Source organism: Thalassophryne amazonica, chromosome 4, assembly GCF_902500255.1.
Source record: "Thalassophryne amazonica chromosome 4, fThaAma1.1, whole genome shotgun sequence".
NCBI classification, from domain to species: domain Eukaryota; kingdom Metazoa; phylum Chordata; class Actinopteri; order Batrachoidiformes; family Batrachoididae; genus Thalassophryne; species Thalassophryne amazonica.
Genome location: NC_047106.1, coordinates 140,088,272 through 140,109,807, shown reverse-complemented (window position 1 = coordinate 140,109,807; position 21,536 = coordinate 140,088,272). Strand labels below are relative to the sequence as shown.

Below are 21,536 nucleotides of genomic sequence, written 5' to 3'. Positions count from 1 at the left end.
CAGCCCTAACTATAAGCTTTAGCAAAAAGGAAAGTTTTAAGCCTAATCTTAAAAGTAGAGAGGGTGTCTAATTTGTGTCCAAATAAAGATTTTTGTATGGGAGCACTCAGGTTGTGTGGATTTTTGCTTTGATATTTGTCACTTTTTTGATCCAGCACGGCTTTTTTGCACATCTTGGATGTGCATGTCTCTTCTGATTTACTAAGATTTTGGCACAGAGACATTGTGCCATTACTTAGGAAGAGCCCTGGACTATTGATGTTTAAAAACGCAAAAGTACTTTTTATCCATTTACTCGATTAATCACCAGAATAATCAATAGAATACTTGATTACTAAAATAATTGATAGCTGAAGCCCTGAGAAGATGTTTGAAGGAGTGGACCAAGATGTCTGAAGGAGTGGGTGAAGATGTCTGGAGATGTTTGAAGGAGTAGGTGAAGATGTTTGAAGGTGTGGATGATGTCTTAAGATGTTTGAAGGAGTGGGTGAAGATGTCTGGAGATGTCTGAAGGAGTGGGTGAAGATGTTTGAAGGTGTGGATGATGTCTTAAGATGTCTGAAGGAGTGGGTGAAGATGTCTGGAGATGTTTGAAGGAGTAGGTGAAGATGTTTGAAGGTGTGGATGATGTCTTAAGATGTTTGAAGGAGTGGGTGAGGTTTGAAGGAGTAGGTGAAGATGTTTAAAGGTGTGGATGATGTTTTAAGATGTCTGAAGGAGTGGGTGAAGATGTCTTAAGATCTCTGAAGAAGTGGGTGAAAATGTCTGAAGGAGTGGATGAAGATGTCTCAAGATGCCTGAAGGAGTGGGTGAAAATGTTTGACGAGTAGGTGAAGATGTTTGAAAATGTTTGAAGAGTGGGTGTAAAGTCTGTACCAGCAGCTCTCCGCTGAGGACCTCCAGCAGCCTGGTGAGCATATATCCATCTCTCAGGTCGTTGTACAGGTCCAAGATGCGACACGACACTCTGGCCAGGTGAGAGTTCACCCACTTTGTGAAAGTCTTCTTCTGCACTGCGTCCCGCTCATCTGAGGAAAACAACACAGTCAGCCTCACATGTCACATGTCGATAAAAGAACGCCAGGAGGCACACATCTTTGATCCTGTGACCTCTGACCTGCCAGCGCTTTGATTCGAGAGCACTCGAAGAGTTTGGAGCTGGTGCACTCCGTCTCCCAGAAGCCCGAGCTGACTGGCCGGTTGTTATTGTTGAGCTGTCGCTGGGCTTCGGCGTTGTCCAGGTCTGGGGACGCATTAGCCATCGCGCACCACGCTCTGCAACACACACACGCGCAACACACACACACAACCAAAACAACATTTAAAGCAGAAGAGCTAAGTGCACTCAGAAAAACATAACTGGTGCACGTCACCAGGACCGTCCACCAGGTCTTTATTTTTTATCTTTAAAGATGCCAATGTGGCCCAAAATTTCACGGCTGAATATGCAGTAGTTCTTATGTAGTTCCAGTAAATCTGCAGACTCACTGACTGACTCTACAATTCCAATCAGTAACAGGATATCTCCCTTCGAATATCTTCATCAGAACAACAGAGGTTCTCAAAATAAAATCTTTTATGACAAGAGATTATCTGTCAGATCTCGTTTCTCCAACAGCAGCATGTGACCAAAATAAAAGTGTGGAGGAAGAAACGTGAGGAAAGAAACTGTTCAGGCTTCAAAATGATGCAAGAAAATAAATTGTCTCATAAATGATCAAGATGTAAAAACTGAAATAAATCCACATTTCTGTCATTTTGTCTTCAAATGATTACGTTAAATAATCAATTTTTTTCTTAAATTACAAAATTATTAATTTAATGTTACAACCTGAACATATAGTATTTCTTCAAAAAAATAAATTATTTTGCGTAATGTGTGATTCCTCTCACAAAACAACACACCTGCTCTCAGTACGTCTTCTTTTTATTTGACAAATCAAAGGTTTCTGTGCAGCAGAGAGACACGCCCCCTGCCCCTCCCCCTCCTCTCTTTGTCCTCGTGCACACATGGAGCAGATGGAGGACAGACACACGTAGTGACGGTGCACAGCAGTGACATCATAAATGTTTTGTGTTTTTGTAAGAGCTCCTCTCTGTGGCTGAATGTGTCGGTCCCAGCGGGACTCAAACCCGCGTCCTCATGCGGCCCTCTGGCCTGAAGGAATACAATTCATGCATTACAAATATGACAAAGGGAGAGCCTCATCAGAACATCTGACACAGTTCAGAACAGTGAGCGTGTGCTGTGGTGGGCGGGGCCTCGTGGACACGGAGCCGGGACACCTTGAGTTTCTGCACCAATCTTCAGTTGTTTATTTACGTTTTCTGCCCTCAGAACAAACACAGGTGTGATGAGGTGTCTGTGAAGCCAACAACACAAAAACAAAGACATATGCCCAGCTGCACATGTGCAAGGACAAAAACCTGCACATATAAAGAATGTCTGAGATGTTTTACTCATGAAAACTGAAGTTCTAACCTTCAAAAATTAAGCACACCTGGAAGAGGGAAGAAGTTGCACTTCCTTGAATAGCCACTTGAGGTTGGCTCTAAAAGCCAGCAGATTCCCACTGAAGCCCATGTTAAAATGTCCAGCTTTAGAGCAGAAATAAACATGTTTACATCCTGGTATAAAAACTGTTTTGATCCATGACATCCGTACGGGGGATGTATTTGTGTCTAACTTCTTAAGGTCCAGACACAAGGCACACAACGATTACTGAACGAAGGGAATAAAGTCACAAATCATTGAGAAAAGGTTGATGAACGAGCTTTATCACCCAATAGCATGCGATTCAAGAGTGCAAAAGGGACGAAAGAGGAACAAAACAAAAACAAAGCTAATGCTGATCTTGATGCTTTAAACGAAATGCGCCTGAAGCCATAGCTGGAGCAGTGTGTGTCTGCATCTCTGCGTTCCAGGACTCGGCGCTGGGACGGAGCTCAGCTACAAACAGAAGCATGTGATCCGACCCAATGTGGACATCTGTGCGCACATCGGTGGATCCACCTGCTCTGGTTCCTCGTCCAGAACAAAAGAGGGATCATCTCCTTCATCATCAGAATCCTCACTGTCTGGTTCAGACTCTGATGACACGCTGATGGCTCCGTCTTGCTCCAAAAAAAAAAAAAAAAAACTGAAGCGCTTGTTCAACATTCATAAGACGCCTCATTTTTACAAAAAAAAAAAAACACCACACTAAGCACACACGCTAAATACACCACCAAAATAATACACACTGCAAACACAGCAAATATTTCTCAAATCTCTCAAATATCAAAACTAATTGCTGTCTGTACACCCGAAATACACGCGTATGAGACGGGGGGGGGGGGGGGGGGGGGTGACTAACTCTCTCTCTCTCTCTGCCTTTTTTCAAAATGCTGCTGTTTCTGATCACCTCATGCAGGCACAGGCGCTGTGTACGTGGATCAGACACACACGCACACGCGCTTCATCTTCTCTCCAGCTGATATCACACTGGGTTTTCTGTTTTCATATGTCACACCTCTGTGGATCAAAGCTGTTTACACGTGAATGTCCAATGCTGCTGGACGTTTTTCCACATTTGATGACTCAAAGTCCAGGTCATGTCCTCAGAGTCTTATCGGATGAAGCAGTGTTCGTTTCACTGTATGTCAGCCATCGGAATGTTTCTTTTTCCTAAAATGTACATCACATGCTGAGAAATGGCGACAAATGCAAAGTAAAATGCAGAGTAATACGACGTTTTCCAGAAATGCACCTGCTGACTCGAGGAGGAAAGCTGGACCTTTACTTTTTCAATTTTATTTTGTTTTTTGACATTATAGAGGGATGTCAAAATCTGATTCAGAAGGACAAGGTGAGGTTTTCACACTCTGAGGTGAACGCCCCCAGCCGGGTGATATTCTGACTTGGGAATTCAAACTTTTCAAATTTTAAATTATGCAGCGGAAATGTGTATTTAAAAAAAAAACAATCTCCCACATTTTAAATGGTCTGTCTGTACATTCTTTTTTGTTTCCAATATGTTAACTGCTCATTTGTAACATACAGTGTGTCAATGAAACAACGATTTTAGATTAATTTAACTAATCAATGGGTCAATGTTCTACCTCTGTCTCGGTATGACTAAGGTGAATTTGTATACAGGTGTATGTATAACGTATGGGAGGGTGGGTCATTTAACTGTACCTTCCAAACTTGTACCTGTCCAACAATGGGGATGTTTTGCTCTATTGTTGTTGTTATTATATCTGTAATGTAGATTTCCTGTATGCCACTGTTGTTTTTATATTTGGTTTGGAAAATTAATAAAAACATTTTGAAAAGAAAATAATTGCCCACCCCTGCTCTAGATGGTCCTGTTCATCTTTGGGTCGGAGTTCACAGCAGATATTTTTTAACCACATACAGAAGATGCCTCTGAGGCCAGAGAAGCTGATGCCACTTCTAGACAAGGTTAACATAAGGATTCCTTTGTGTAGAATGAAATGGCATTCGTGAATGTAACTGCATATTGTTGTACTTGACAAAGGTTTCCCAAAGTAATTTCTTGCCCCCATGGTTATATCGGCTATTTATGAATGATGGTTTTCAATGCAGTGCCGCCTGACATATCAGCGAACACGGGTGTTCAGCTGAGGCTAAACTTTACACTCGGAAATTCCTCCAGATTCCTTGAATTGTTTAAAAATATTATGCACACTCTGTGTGTGTGTGTCACCTGGTTATGTTAAAAATGACTTGATAAATAGAATACATTTATATGTCACCTTTCCATCTGAATCAAAAGTTATGACAATGATGCCTCACATTCTCAAACACACACAGAAGACAGGGTGCAGCCATACACACACCGGGAGCACCTGGGGGACTGAGGACCTCTGTGATTTTCAGTCTTGGGGGGGTACGCACGTACTCACTAGACCATCAGGGAAAATGCAGCCATCACTGAGTTAATGCCACAAGTTGAAATAACTTAAAAAAAAAAAAAAATCTGTGCAAATTGTTACATCACTTTTTTTCGCTGAGACAGTGGTTCTTTTTTAGAGTGTGAGGCAACTCCACATTATATGGAGAAATGTGGGAGGGGTGGGATTTGAAGTGGGAGCCTTCTGCACTGAAACTTTGACCTCCAGCCCTGCTCATGGTTCATGTGATTTTTTTTTTGTGCATTTTGACTGGTTCATTTCAGCTCCATTGTGGTTTTGTAAAACCTGAGTCACTGTCTGTGTGCACGACTTTAAATGAACACAGGTGAAGGTTGAGCCTTGGCAGAGGGAAGCACTCCACCCAGAGTCACCCTCCAGAGTGACCCCCCCCCCCCCCACTGCACTTAAATCACCATAAAACAACAACATATCGTCAGTGCAACAGTGAGAGAGAGGTGTGTGTGTGTGTGTGTGCGCGCAACAGAAGCAGCTCCCGCCCCCACAGAGAAAACCAACATGACAGCACTTTTTAATGCAGGAAAGACCTGCAGTGCAACACGAGTCAAACGTCCATTTTCTAAACCTTCTTACTCCAGTTAGGATCACTGAGGGTGGAGCCTATCATGCAGTCATTGGGCGAGAGGCGGGGCTCACCCTGGACAGGACGCCAGTCTGTCACAGGGTCACAAACACACCGACTGTAAATCTAAACCTTCCCAGTTCACAGAACCTGCACAGCTTTGAAGTGTGAAGAAGACACACTTCAGGGAGCAGAAAACACACAAACTCCACACAGAAAGGACCAGGTGGGAAGCGATCACACAACCGTCTGAGGTAGCAGTGCGAACCACTACGACACTGCTCCACCCCAACACAAGTCAAACAAACTAAGACCTCGACACCAGAACAGTAGCGGATGGTAAAACAGCTCTTTGTGTTTCATATGACGCGTTTGTGTGCTGCAGAAAGTCCTAAAGATGGAACTAAAACAACAGGGGGAGTTATTTGTGAGTTGGTTCTCGGCCCCATGGCACTGTCACGCCATTATAACAACCACGTCTGGGACTCGGTTGGGACTCCGGTGAGGGCGGCCACATCTCTGCCTCTCTCCTCTCTTTCTGTCTTTCTCTATCTCTGCCCCAACCTTCAAAAGTGCCAACACTACCAGACTGTGAATTCTTCAAACTATATTTGGCATAACCATAGATTTGATCAGCTGGTCTTGCAACGCTATTGACAACATCTTTTCAACAAGGACATCGGGGCTGGGGGACCCTGCATGCCCAGATGGAACCTATCCTGCAGGCTATGTTCTTGATGCCTAGGAGAAGTGGCGCTTTGTGTGCTTGGCAGCACTCTCCATGGAAGACATTCAGGATTTATTCTTATTTGCTTTTATGGCAGGAGGGCTTTTGGTGCTTGGATTAGGCGCTGCCCTGATCTACCAGAAAATTGGCACGACGGCTGCTACCAAAACCACAACCCCACACCTGTCCATCATAATTACCGTATTTTCCGGACTATAAGTCGCACTTTTTTACATGTTTTGGCAGGGGGTGCGACCTATACTCCAGTGCGACTTATAAATGAAAAATATACCGATATATTCTCAATTAATTTACCGTAATAAAATAATTTATGTGACAGAGTCGCTCTAAGATTTAAAATGGCCGGAAATGCAATGCATCATGGGCACTGTAGTATGGCAGCCGTCCTATAGGTCACGCTGGTCGCGATAACCAATCAGAGAACAGAACATTGGACACGTATTCCTCACTTCACCCAGACAATGATTGTGAAACAGCGTGTGAAGCAGACGAACACGGTGCTTATTCCGGGAGGGCTAACAAAACAGCTTCAACCCTTGGATATCAGTGTGAGCAGAGTTGATGCTCAGAGCTGTGTGGGAGCACTGGGTGAGCGACGGCGGAGGATTAGTATCTGCACTTGGAAGGAGCTGGCTTCGACACCACAGGGAGGTCATGAGCTGCGCAGGTAGGTGCTGCATGGTTCGGCTCGCAATGTGGTCCGCAAAATGCAAACATATCCATAGGTAAAATGCAGCTCACGAGAGGGCGCTCAAGGCTTGTGTGACTGTTCCTGTGACTTCTGACTACCATAGAAAAATAGAAATTTCAACATTACTGATAACTTAAGACAATGGAGAAGGCCAGAAAAAAATGCCACCAAAAAGAAAAGGATACTCTGCAGATTACAAGTTGCGACTGGTGAAATATGCATCCGAAAATGGTAATTGATCAGCAGAGAGAGAGTTTGGAGTGAGTGAGAAACTTGTGAGGGACTGGAGGAAAGCAAAGGTTACTCTAACCACCATGAAAAAAAACAAAAAAAGCTAATCGCGGGCTAAAAGCTAGACGGCCACAGCTATAGGAACGAGTCCGCACATGGGTGCTCGAACAATGTGCAGATATTATCATCATAATATCATAATATTATCATCTGAACTTTCATGTTAAGTTAACATACCTGTATGTCCATGCGACTTATACTCCAGTGCGACTTATCTATGGTTTATTTTTCTTTATAATGGATAAAGTGGCTGGTGCGACTTATACTCCGGTGCGACTTATAGTCCGGAAAATACGGTAATGAGGTGGGCAAGGCAGTACAGTCTCAGACTGTGTTAACTCTTGAACTTAAACACAAATTGGAAATCATCTCAGTGCAAATGTCTGCCTTGCAAAGGAACTGATGCTGGAGACCAGTGAATATTCACAATTGGATCTAGACGGTTAGAGAGAGGCCATATTGGAACGCTGTGCTTCTCTGCCTAACCCAAACATGGCAGCCTTATCAGCTAACGAAGGTTAAAATGCCCCATTTGTTTTCCTCCAGAAGGATTTCAACGGCCTTAGTGAAGCATCTGGCTCCTCTTCATCTGCCCTCCCCTACAGTCTGCAGTCATCAAGGCCACTCCAGACTCCACACACACACGGACAGAGACTGATATGAACTCATGTGCACAGAAGACGCACGCCCGCCCACTTGACTTTTTTGGGACTGCCTCAGTTTAAATCATCTCCTTGCTACAGAACAGCATATCCGTCCATGATTTGCTTTGTCATGGTTGTTTTCAGAACGCCACGGACTTCAGGGTAAAATCTGTAACAGCGTCTCTCATTGGCTGCTGCCTGTACGATCAGCGGCTCTTGATAAATGGGATTCTGTGTTACATTTGTGTCTTAAACGTTTGTGATGACGACGTGAAAACGTGAGACTTCATGTCTGCTACAGCGGCTCACTGGAGACATTTCCAATCCATTTTGAAAACAACACAATGTTCCAGCAAATACATACCTGAAATCTAAGTTGGACCGCTCTGGGGGTGGGGGGACAATTTTCCACAGGCAGAAAAATAATGGACTTCCCGGAATACTCACCTCACGGAGTATTCCGAACTATGATCTATGTTAAATTAGGTTTACGTTCTATTTTAACACACTTTGTGACTCTGTGAAAGCCTCTATCTAAATAATGTTCTCTCACTTACGCTGTTAGCTAGATGCTAGTGCACGCTAACAAGTTAGAGGAGCCATTAAAAAACGCGATAAGAACTTGTCAAATTCTACAGATGCTGCAGACCCCATAAACACTGCGGCGGCTGGATTTAGCTTCATCGTGTTACAGAAGCATTTATTACCAGAAGCTAACGGAGCCGTACAATAGCAACTTCAACACGGGACTTTGAAGCTGTTAGCACTGCTAGCTGTTAGTGATGTCTGTGCTTCCTGGCTGATTGACTGTGGCTGGACAAATGTAAAAATCTTGGACTTATTCAATGTCTTTTTAACGCTGGCTGTACACATTAGAGGGCAACAGGAAGAACAGCCAACTCTTCAATCTCTTCAAAATAAGGTCAATAATCATAATGTGCCCCCTACGGTGGCCCGGATGTGACAATATGTAGTTGGGAGAATTAAGACTCAATTTTACACACAGCAGATAATGAAATAACTGTGTCAGAATTCATCCATATTTACAGTTATAATGAGCGAGACTTGTGCCAACAAATTCTTAATGCTAATAATAAAGGAAATTAGATAGCAACACTAGCTAAATCAACAACACTAACCAGCTAATTTAACTAGCTGCTAAAAAAAAACAAACACCAGCAACACCAGTAAACATGACTTTATACATCAACTGAAAAGTGATTCAATCTAACAAACAAACATTAGAAAATAAATCAAATCAATTTTATTTATATAGCGCCAAATCACAACAAATAGTTGCCCCAAGGCGCTTTATATTGTAAGGCAAAGCCATACAATAATTACGGAAAAACCCCAACGGTCAAAACGACCCCCTGTGAGCAAGCACTTGGCAACAGTGGGAAGGAAAAACTCCCTTTTAACAGGAAGAAACCTCCAGCAGAACCAGGCTCAGGGAGGGGCAGTCTTCTGCTGGGACTGGTTGGGGCTGAGGGAGAGAACCAGGAAAAAGACATGCTGTGGAGGGGAGCAGAGATCGATCACTAATGATTAAATGCAGAGTGGTGCATACAGAGCAAAAAGAGAAAGAAACAGTGCATCATGGGAACCCCCCAGCAGTCTAAGTCTATAGCAGCATAACTAAGGGATGGTTCAGGGTCACCTGATCCAGCCCTAACTATAAGCTTTAGCAAAAAGGAAAGTTTTAAGCCTAATCTTAAAAGTAGAGAGGGTGTCTGTCTCCCTGATCTGAATCTGAAAATAAAATTAGAAGTTTTGACACGTAAGTATTGTTGGACACAACATTGACCAGAGACTAACGGAACGATTCAGTCACTGTGTTTCTGACACGCAAACCAAAGATATAGTGACATTTGTCTAATGTCAGACATGATGAAATATGATCTCTAATCCATCTGTGGTATTTTGGGCTTCTCTCACCACAAACTAACACTGACTGTGATCCATCAGTGGAAATCACCCAAACCTGATTGATGGATGTCAGAAGCCTTCCGGACATTCTGAACCCCTTTGAGTTCTCACGTTCCTGGAGCACAGAACACGTGTGACTAACACAACACACTGTTTGGTTTAACTGTTTAAGTCATTGCTTTTTTTTATTTTATTTTTTTATGATTGTCTTACTGATGGACTCAAGATCTCAGAACATACAAGTGTGTGTCTGTATCTTTAGATTTTTTTCCCATTCACTTTTTTATTGAAGAGGATGCATTCATTACAATCTGTTTAGACATACAAGATGAGTCCTTTTCTTGCTTTTACATTTTTGAATAAATCAATCAATCAATCAACTTTTTTCTTATATAGCGCCAAATCACAACAAACAATAAATGAACAAAACAACATTGTGGCTTTAACTGAGAATTACAGGTACCTTTTTACATATACAGAAAGAACTATATCCAGTCATCTTATTACAGTTTCCGGAGATTGATACAGAGTTTCAATACCATCAGGATTCAAACATTATATAAAATCACTTCTATACAGGGATATGAACCTGATTCACCCCCTCCAAATATTATAAAATATTTCTTTCTGGGTTCTTAAGGAAAATGTCTATTTTTCCAATTGAAATATTTGTAAAACAGTGTTAAACTAGTCTTCTAATGTTCGGGGGGGGGGGGGGGGGGGGGTTGGATTTAACCATTTTCGTGTAATTGATTTTTTACTGGCTGCTAGAAGAGTCTGGAGCAGTCTCACATCCCCTCCTCCATCAACAGTCACAATCAAACCAAGATATAGGCTTACAAAATCATTATTAATTTGAACCTTGAAGATGTCTTTCAGAGCCTTATGGATTCCAGACCAGTATTGATTTAAAACCGGGCAAGACCAAAACACATGGAAATGGTCTGCCTCTAGACAGCCGCATTTTCTCCAACATCCTGCATTTAAATTTTTATATTTACTCTGCAGGGGTGTTCTAAAAAATCTTAGATTTTTCCAGCAGTGCTCTCTCCAGGATAGTGAACTAGTGGAATACCACTGGAAACTACAAATTTTCTCCCAGTTCTCATTAGATATTGCTACTCCCGCTTCCATTTCCCATTTTTTCTTAATGTGAAGAGTATTGTCATTTTTAGCATTTAGGAGCGCAGTATATAACTTGGAGATAGCTTTTTTCAGGGAGCCCTCGTACGACGCTTTAATAATTTTGTAGAAATCATACTCTTCTGGTGTAAGTTTTGCAATGTTGCACTGCTTGTTAAAATAGTCTCGCATCTGTAGGAACCTGAAGAAATCATTCCGCCCCAAACCATTGTTTGTTTGTAGTGACTGAAAGCTGCAGAGTACTTCCTTGTGTGTAAAAGAATGAAAAGTTGTTAGTCCGTTTTTTTTTGTCCATAATTGAATCGTCCATCATTTAAGTTAGGTTTGAAGTCAGTGTCATATGCACACCATCTGAAGATTTTTAGCATATTTTCTGTATCTTTAGATTTAAAGGTTAATCAGACAGGTAGAGTGTTACTCAGTCACCAAGGTCATCGTCGCCATCACCAGCTTCTCGTGTTATGACCCGTACGTTTTTATCTGTGTGTTAACCTTTCCTCCCAGTCAATCCTCTTCCATGACATTCTTCCTCTCATGCTTACATTTCGGCATGTTCACCCCTTGTGTACTTTGTTGCATTTACTTCCTGTCTCACAGGCACTCAAGCTTCTGCTTTCATGTGCACGCTCATTTCCCAGTTTATTGAGTCATGCACTATTTAACCCTTCACTCCAGTGCCAGATTGTCTTGCTTTCATGTCTGTATTCCCGCCTTGTTTTTCTATATTTGACTTCCAGTCGTCAGTCCTTGTGTCTCCTCAACCTTCACCTGACATACGAGGTCTATTGGAAACGTATCCGACCTTATTATTTTTTTCAAAAACCATATGGATTTGAATCACGTGTGATTACATCAGACATGCTTGAACCCTCGTGGGCATTCAAGAGTTTTTTTCACGCCTGTCGGTTACGTCATTCGCCTGTGGGCAGTCTTTGAGTGAGGAGTGGCCCACCCTCTCATTGTTTTTTCATTGTTTAGGAATGGCTCAGAGACTGCTGCTTTGTTTGATCAAAATTTTTTCAAAACTGTAAGGCACAACTGAGTGGACACTATTCGATAAATTCAGCTGGTTTTCGATAAAATTTTAACGGCTGATGAGAGATTTTGGTCTGGTAGTGTCGCCGTAAGGACGGCCCACAGTGCCTGACGGCGATCTGCGCTTCGAGGCGGCAGCGTCTCGCTGTTTCAAGTTGAAAACTTTCACATTTCAGGCTCTGTTGACCCAGTAAGTCGTCAGAGAACAGAGAACTTTCAGAAGAAGACGGCATGAGGAGTTTATTCAGACATTCCATTGTTAACGGACATTTTGTAATGAAAGAACGTGCGGGCAGAGTCGCATTTCGGGCTGGACCCGACCGCGGGGGGTCGCGACAGGAAAAACACCTCCGTTGGAAACCTTAACGGGCAAGTTGGAACATGCCCAAGCTGTTAAACAATTTCTCAGTTACTCACTTGTTGAAAGCCATCAAAAGCCGCCTGAATTTTACAAATGGTTTTCAACACGGAGGTATTTTTCCTGTCGCGGCGCACACAGATTTGCTGAGTCGACACGGAAACGACTCGGCGAATTTGCGCGCATGAAAGACGTGCGCGCAAATACTTTAATTAAAAAATGTCCTTAAACAGTGGAATGTGCGCATAAAGTCCTCATGCCGGCCTCTTCTGAATCTTCTCTGTTCTCTCACGACGTCCTGGGTGAATTAAGCCTTAAATTAGGATGTTTTCAGCTTGAAACAGGCCGACGACGGCGCCTGGAAGCGCTGCATGACGTCCCTCTCCGTGGGAAGTCCTTACACCGACAGAAACACCCCATAATCTCTCATCAGCCATTAAGCATTTCACCGAAAACCATCTTAATTTCTCGAATAGTGTCCACTCGGATATCCCTCACAGGTCCAGAAAAAATGTTGATAAAGCAACGCGCGCCGTCTCGAGCAGCGTGTGAAACAAAGGAATTCAGCCGAGAGGGCGGGACCACATCTCACTCAAGGCCTGCCCACAGGGAAATGACATCACCGACGCGTGAAAAAACTCACGCATGCGCACGAGGGTTCAAGCATGATTGGTGGAATCGCACGTCATTCAAATCCATATAGTAAAAAAATAAAAATAAAAGTGTCGGTTTCTTATCTAACAGACCTCGTACATTCAAGTCTTCGCCTTGTATGTCTGATGCCTATGTTTTTACACTCTGCCTGTACTTCTGGTTAACCCGAATACTATTTCCCACATGGATATTGTCGTTCTGCGGACTGCCTTCCTGTGTTTTCATCTCCAGCATGTCTCAGTGGTTAACCCTTCAGCCTATTTTTGCGTGGACACTTTTGTGGTACACACTGCTGGCATCCATCATCTGATTTTGCTGCAAATAAATCCACTGAACCTTTAGTACCAATGTGTTTCTCCAGTGTTGCCCGCCACAAAGTGTTTTCTCGCCAGAAAGAACGAGGGAGGAGTGCTCCTTTGCTCTGCTTATTATTACTGATTATAGTCCAAGTGCTACTAAAATAATTTGTACACAAAGACAACAATAATGAAACTCAAGATGCACCAGAAGCCAACAAATACCACCCTTTTTCCCCAAAATATTTCCAGGGGAGAGGTGGCAGGCCCCTTGATCACCCTAAATGTACCACAGCACCTGCGGCCACCTACTCATTTCCAGTTGCCATAATTATATAATGTGTGGAACACCCTGCACTGCAGTCTGTGCTGAACACAGCCGCAGGGCTCGCTGTGTGCTCACTACAATGACACACCGTGCATATAAAGTCAAGCGAGAGAAAACATGCACAGATTTAGTGAATCAGGTTTTATTTGTCCTAAATTCATGAATTAAAAAAAAAAAAAAAGATCTCTGCAGGAAAAATCACTGAAATGCGTTAGTTTTTTGACGGCATTTTGTTCTAAATGGGCCTGAAAATGAACTTGCCACATCAGGCAAGTGCGGGGCACGGTGCACTAGTCCAATACCACCATTCATTTTCCAGTGATGAGTGGACAACCCTGTCCACAGGTTTTGACCAATTAAGAAAAGAATAAAAGGTGGACATTAACCTCCACCTCTGCACTGCACCAGTTTTTCCATGTAACTCCTCAATAGCTCCTTTTTCACGACATCGTTCAAACTCAATTCAATTTAAATTTATTTCATAGTAGAGAAGCTTGAATCTTCGACTGGACTGGGTTGCTTGACGCAAGGACGTTTCGCTTCAAATCGCAGAAGCTTCCTCAGCTAAAATTCTTGCTCTGGCTGACTTCTGTCTAACTCTTGTAGAGAAGAATAAAACAGAAGCCAACAAAAGCTGGAGTTTTAAACCTAACCAGACCCCTCCTACTGAGAGGCAGACTGCTATAGGCTAGTGACTAAACAATAGCTCTAATTAGCAACTATTGTGCTGTAGTTAGCACACCTAATGGCAGGACAGCTGTCCCTCTAATGATGGGATGGATGCCTTTCTGATGGCTCCCTTGACGACTCTGCTGATGATGTGAATGACTCATTACATGAACAAAAGACTGAAACTCCTTTGACCTGAGTACCCCATTGTAAACAGGGGATAAAGTGTGTCTCTTAAGGCTGGGTTTCAAACGTTTCACAAAGAATGCCTCCTTGACCCCTCTCTCAAACCATTTCTTCTCTCTGGCTAATATTTTAACTTCCTTGTCCTCAAACGTGTGGTTAGTGTCTTTAAGGTGGAGGTGAACCGCAGACTGAGGTCCACTGGCGCCCTCTCTGTGGTGCTAGTATAGCCTTTTGTGTAAAGGTTGCTTCGTTTCACCTATGTAGTGTTCGTTACAGTTTTCCTGACATCTGATAGAATACACTACATTGCTCTGTTTGTAACTAGGGATCATGTCCTTAAGGTGAACTAATTTCTGTCTCAAGGTGTTAACTGGTTTAAAGTAAACTGGGATTTTGTGCTGTCTGAAGATCCTCTGTAGTTTTTCCCCTACTCCTGCTAAATAAGGGAGAGACACTCTTCTTCTTGTCTCCGTCTCCTGTCTATCTGGTCTCTTTGTTCTCTGGGACTTCTGCACTTTGTCCAGGGACCATCATGGGTACCCACATACTGTGAGGGCTTTCTGGACACGTTGTTGTTCTTTAGCCCTTCCCTCTGCAGTTGTGGGCACCTGTAGGGCTCTGTGTTGAAGTGTCCTGATCACCCCGAGCTTGTGTTCAAGGGGGTGGTTTGAGCCGAAGAGCAGATATTGGTCAGTGTGAGTTGGTTTTCTGTAAACCCTTGTCTGGAGCTGCCTGTTTTCTCCAATCGTAACATCACAGTCCAGGAAGGCTAAATGGTTGTTTCTGGCATCCTCACGTGTGAACTTGATATTGGCGTCCACCGAGTTGATGTGTTCTGTAAAGTCCTCAACTTGCTGTTGCTTGATTTTGACCCATGTGTCATCAACATATCTGAACCAGTGACTGGGAGAGATGCCCGTGAAAGACATCAAGGCTGTCTTCTCCACTCGCTCCATGTACAGATTGGCCACAATGGGGGATAGCGGAGACCCCATCGCACAACCATGAATCTGCCTGTAGTAATTCCCCCTAAACAGGAAATACATGGTGTTGAGACAGAACTCCAAGAGCTGGCAGATGTGGTCTGGTGTGAGTTTGGTTCTTTCAAGTAGAGACACATCCTCCAGCAGTCTCTGCCTCACAGCTGAGACGGCCTCAGCAGTGGGGATGCAGGTGAACAACGATGTCACATTAAATGACACCATAGTTTCATCTGCCTCCAGCTGTAGGTCCTTGATCTTGTTCACAAAATCTTGTGTGTTCTCCACGTGGTGGTCTGAGTTACCCACTAGAGGAGCCAAAAATTATTTAAATTTATTTCATTTATATAGCACCGAATCACAAAGTTGTCTCAAGGCGCTTCACACAGTAAGAGCAAACACACAGGTGACAGTGGTAAGGAAAAACTCCCTCTGATGATTTGAGGAAGAAACCTCAAGCAGACCAGACAAAGGGGTGACCCTCTGGTTGGGCCACGCAACAGACACAATTTACAAAACAGTTCACAAAATAAATATATAGGAAATGCTGCCGGTGCACAGGACAGGAGAGTTACAGAAACAAACACCACACCCATCTCTGGATGAAACTGCACCTCAAACAGAGAAAAAAACAGAACCAGGCATCAGAAAGTACAGCGAAATTTGTCAGCATTAAGCAACAAGAAAAACAGAAGAAATACTAAGGTGATCGCCGGCCACTAGCCCCAACCTTCACTAAAAGACCCAGACTTTAGGTAAAGTTGAGGCCGCGGCCCGCTATGTTTCCTAATAAAATGAATTTCAAAGAGTAAAAAGCACAGTAACATACTATGCCAGTATGCTAGCCATACGAAAGGGGAAATAAGTGCGTCTTAAGTCTGGACTTGAAAGTCTCTACAGAATCTGACTGTTTTATTGACACAGGGAGATCATTCCACAGAACAGGGGCACGATAAGAGAAAGCTCTATGACCCGCAGATTTTTATTGACCCTAGTGACACAAAGTAGTCCTGCACCCTGACAACACAGAGCCTGGGCCAGTACGTAAGGTTTAATTAGGTCAGCTAAGTAAGAAGGTCCCAGTCTGTGAACAATTTCATAGACTAGTAGCAGAACCTTCAAATCTGATCTCACAGGGACAGGAAGCCAGTGAGCCATTAGTTGAGTAACTCAAATAATTCGATTACAAATAATGTTTGAGGCAAATTCTGTGCCACGAAGCTTCGGTTAACCTTCTAGTACATATGCCAGGCCTGTGTGTGGCGCTGTACTGTCCCAAGAATAAAACAGAAGAAAACTAGAGCATGCACTTAAACCATGTAAATGCTAATCGATTTAGCACAAAAGCTACCGCTTTCCAATGCCGCACACAGAGTAAAACAAAGCCTTTTAGGAAAAAGACGGTCCGTGCTGATCACCTGAAAGAGCTTACTGCACATTTAAAGTGAGGCAGTGTGTTTGTCTGTTTTCAAAAAAACGCTGTTTTGTCCACTGCCTGCTCTCCGCTCAACGTGGGGAGTGACTCACCCGGCAGCTGTCTCCCTCAGCCCGGTGTGAGGGGGGCTCTCAGCACGCCCCTCACACCGGGCGAGTCACAGCTCCATCCCCGGACACACTGACAAACAGTTTCTGAAAGATCCTCTCAGCAAAAGTCCACTCTTTCTTCTGTGTTTTGCTCAGACTCAAGTGTTTCATTTTTTAATTTTAGCTTTTTTTGGGCAACACACAACACTTCACAAACACAGTAACTTAAATAAAATAATAATAACAAAAAAACTGACAGAGTCTGCATGTTCAACCACCAGCTGAAATGCATCTGCTGAATCGCAGAGAAAGAAGGATAAAAAAAAGATTTCACGCAGGGACCCAGTCCACCAACCTTTAAAAAAATAAAAATAAAAAAGTAAAAAAAAAACTAAAAATAAATAAATAAAAAATGAAAAATGGTTCAATTTTACAAGTTGGGGAAAACAAAAAACAGAAGCCACATCCCATCGTCATTTAGCAAAATGTCAACACTTTTGCCTGACTTTGGCTGAGCTCCTAATACCGGAAAAGATCCAAAACTTGTAAAGATGTGAAAAAATAAATAATTACCCAGAAAAAATGGATACACTAAATTTGACAATATGCGTGATGGTGCAGCAACATTGTGCCATTGCTTAGGAAAAGCCCTGGATGGTTGATGTTTAAAAATGCAAAAGTACTTTTTATCCAATTACTCGATTAACTGCCAGAATACTCAATTACTAAAATCGATAGCTGCTGTCATGACTGGGTGTGGCGTGGCACAGAAAGTGGTAGGACACACGATGCAGACTCTCAGGCTGAGGCATGGAGGTAAAAATGGGCTTTATCAAGAAACAGGCAATGGTCCGGTGTACAGTGGGCCTTTGAAAACGAGACAAACGAGAGGCAGATTCGTAGTTCAGTACACAAGCTGGGGTCAGGTTCACGGCGTGGCGGAGATCGAGTCAAACAAGCAAGGTCAAAAAACGAGGCAAACAGACTACGACAAAGAAGGCGAGGATGTGACACACGATCGACAAACCAGCAGGGAAGTGAGGGACTGTGAGAGCTTAAATACAAGTGGAGTAATCAGGGAGCGATGTAAAACAGGTGTGGGGAAGGTCCTGGAAGGGGAGTGGCCAGACAAGACAGGTGGGCGTGACAGACATAAGAACTAAGTGCCAGTGACACACCCACAACGGAGAGAGATAAAAAGAACTGAAAACCACAAACTGATGTGTTCAAGTGTCAGGACCCAGAAAATAAAGGCAAAGACTTAACTAAGACAGAACTCACCATGTGGCTAAAGAATAAAGGGAAAAAACAACTAACGACTAAAGTGTAAGGCAAAGTGCAAATACAACCAGAAAATGAAAAGCAAAGTCTAAACTAGAACAGAACTGATACAGTTCAAAGTACGAAAGTAAATGCCATAACTGATTACCAGCTGACCAGAAAAATAAGACACCAAAATAAACCAGTGACGAATGAATACAACAAAGGACAACACAGAATAATAGGAAACCAGAGAAAGCAACAAATAACTAAAGGAACGTAACCAGAAGAAAACACTGAAGATAAATACTAACCAAAACCAGTGACTAAAGTATAAAGCAATACATGTGATAAACAAAAACTAAACTGGGACTGAAGTAACTAAAGGGACCACAAGTAAAAGAATACAAATGCATTACAACGAGCAAAAAAGAAAAACAAACTACAGTTCAGACAGAAACAAAGACAAAACTAAGTATATGGTAACCAGGTGATACAAAGAAAATAAATGAAACAAAACTAATCATAAGCAGAGCATAAGATGATAAAACACAAGACATAAAGATAAACAGAAACCACAGACAGAATAATCAAAACCAGAAGTGAGGAAAAGTGATAAAACCATGACCAGAGTCCTGAATGGGCCGAATCCTGACAGCTGCAGCCCAAGAAGAGACGCCAAAATGGGGGTAATGTGGTCAAACTTTCTGCTACGTGTCAAAGGTCTGGCAGCAGCATTTTGAACCAATTGGAGAGCCTTAATGCTGGACTGCGGTAAACCAGAGAATAGAACATTGCAGTAGAAGAGATAAACGCATGGATCAGGGTCTCAGCATCAGCCATAGACACGATGGGACGAATCTTTGCTATATTTTGCAGGTGGAAGAAAGCAGTCCTCGTAATATCTCTAATGTGGAGGTCAAAGGACAACATAGGATCAAAAATTACCCCAAGGTTCCTCACTTTGTCAGTGTGATGTATGACACATGAGCCTAGGCTAAGCGTTAACTGGTCAAATTGATGCCGATGTCTCACTGGACCAAGAACAATCATTTCAGTCTTATCAGAGTCTAAAATTAGGAAGTTGCGAGACATCCAGATCCTCATTGATACAAGACAATCTTCTAAGGATTTTATGTGGATAAGATTACCAGCAGTTATCAGCATGTATAACTGAGTATCATCAGCATAGCAGTGAAAGGTAATCCTAAACCACCACAATCCAAGAAATCTTGTGCTGTAAAAGGAGAGCGACTTACAGGTGGTTGTTCATGAATAAGTGTTACCACCGTGTCCAACAAGAACTTTGAGTTATGCTTGTTTTTTTTTTTATCAAATCAGAGTAATAGGTTCACTTTGTAGCCAGTAGTGCATGTTTACAGTCTAAGATAGTATCGCGCCACACGAGGTGAAATATTTCGAATTTTGAACTACAGCATTTCCGTTCTAGACCTCTAGTCTTAGGCTTGAGGTCATGCAAGTAATCACTGAACCAAGGTGACTTGTGTGTCATACATCACACTGACAAAGTGTGGAACCCTGGGGTAATTTTTGATCCTACGTTGGTCTTTGACCTCCACATTAGAGATATTATGAGGACTGCTTTCTTCCACCTGCAAAATATAGTGACAATTTGTCCCAGTTAGAGCACAACAGGAAGTACGACTGGTTGTACATCCCTTCAAAATAAGGCAAATAATCATAACGTACCCTCTACGGTGGCCTGGATGGGAATATAGGCAATCTGAAGAAATACTTCACTATAAGTTTTATTACTTGAAACCTCATTTAACAGCTCATTCAGGACTTCTGACCAGTAGATGTCAGAGGGGGGAAGCTTTCGAAAATTCAAGCTAAAAATTGGCCATTCTAGGGGTACCCAAAGGGGAAAAGCCAAGTACGACAGCCCAAGTTCCTTCATCATGTCCAGAAGGCTGGGGAAGTTTGTTGAGTGGGCAATCTCATTGTGGGTTAGCCAGTACATGGCCCTCAGTGAGGCTGTCGGAGTCCGTGGACATTTTTAAGTCAAGACTTAAAACCTATTTTTATTCTTTCTTATGAGTAGTTTTTATTTTGTTATGTTTTATTATTTTACTTCTGTTTTTAATTAGGTATTTGATTTTTTATTTTTATTTATTATTTATTTTAATTTTTTATGTTGAACTGTTCTGTGTGAGGCACCTTGAGACGGCTTTTGTTGTAATTTGGTGCTTTATAAGCTGATTAAATTGAAATTGAACAACATTTTATTGAGGCTTAAAGTCGATAAATATGAAATTGGTTACTGGATCCTTAACTCTGGACATAATAAACTCTACATGGTGGATCCTTGATCTCTGGACATAAACAGAAATAAAATCTGTTAGTTTTTGTCAAAAGCATTTCCTTTCAGACATTATTATTGGCATGAATGTCTTTCCATATCTGAGCTGAGCTCTGTGCTGCACGTCAGGTTCATAAAGAATACAGCACGTTTCATTTTGGGAGGAAAAAAAAGTTTTAGTCGATTGTAGTTTCTTGTCTGTATTACAACGCTTGTAAAAGGTGTCATTTTATTTAAAGCGGCCATTCGTTTTGAAGTTATTAATTCCGAGTGGACTCTGTCTCAGCAGAGAGCCGCGCAGCATTTGAAGCTGTGATAATGGAACGGAGGACGATTCTTGTTTCTCGACTGCAAGACAGGACTCCCAGTTAGTGAATTTAATCTACACAAAAGTGACTTTTGTGTGTATTTTAATGGCTTTGAGAGGGGTTAAGAAGTGGACTTACCGCTTCTGAAGAGCAGTGAATCAAAGAGCCACGAGCCATTGAATCAAAGCATTGCATTCACGCTTCAAACTGGAGTTGCGCTGCAGAAACGGTTGATTATAGACGATGTACTGAAAATCGTACCGGTCCAAAATAAGTGTAACGGTCCAAAATTATAGCGTAACAGGCCGTAACGCAAGTTTGCGCTAGCTAGAACCCTGCTTGGGTGTAGAGAGTCAGACTCAGTGAATCAGACTCAGACGTGCCGCTGCTGCGCTCTGATCGCTTCCCTCGTCTTTTATGATGAAATAATGCTGGATTTATGTGGAAATGATTGTTGTACAAAAACTTCAGATATCTGTCAGTGAGACAGATGATGACTGGAGGCAGTTTCAAGCAAAAACAAGGTGATAATCAGTGAATCGCTGCTGACGCTCCAAAATGACGCATGCACAGTGAAGGCAGGGTGGACTGATTTTTAGGGGGGGACCGTTTGGTCGGTAACACGGGAAACAATCCAAAGAGATTTGCTGGTTGCTATCTCGCTCTGCA

The 21,536-nt window shown here is 42.6% G+C and overlaps 1 protein-coding gene across 1 annotated transcript in view; it reads right to left on the bottom strand.

Moving 5' to 3' along the window:
* The window catches only part of LOC117509055 (spectrin beta chain, non-erythrocytic 4-like), a 301,034-nt gene that overhangs the window by 278,733 nt on the left and 765 nt on the right, over positions 1-21,536 (bottom strand). Inside the window, 2 exon segments of the mRNA XM_034168865.1 lie at positions 877-1,028; positions 1,118-1,275. Coding sequence (XP_034024756.1) covers positions 877-1,028; positions 1,118-1,262 — 297 coding nt within the window. The 5' untranslated portion in view covers positions 1,263-1,275.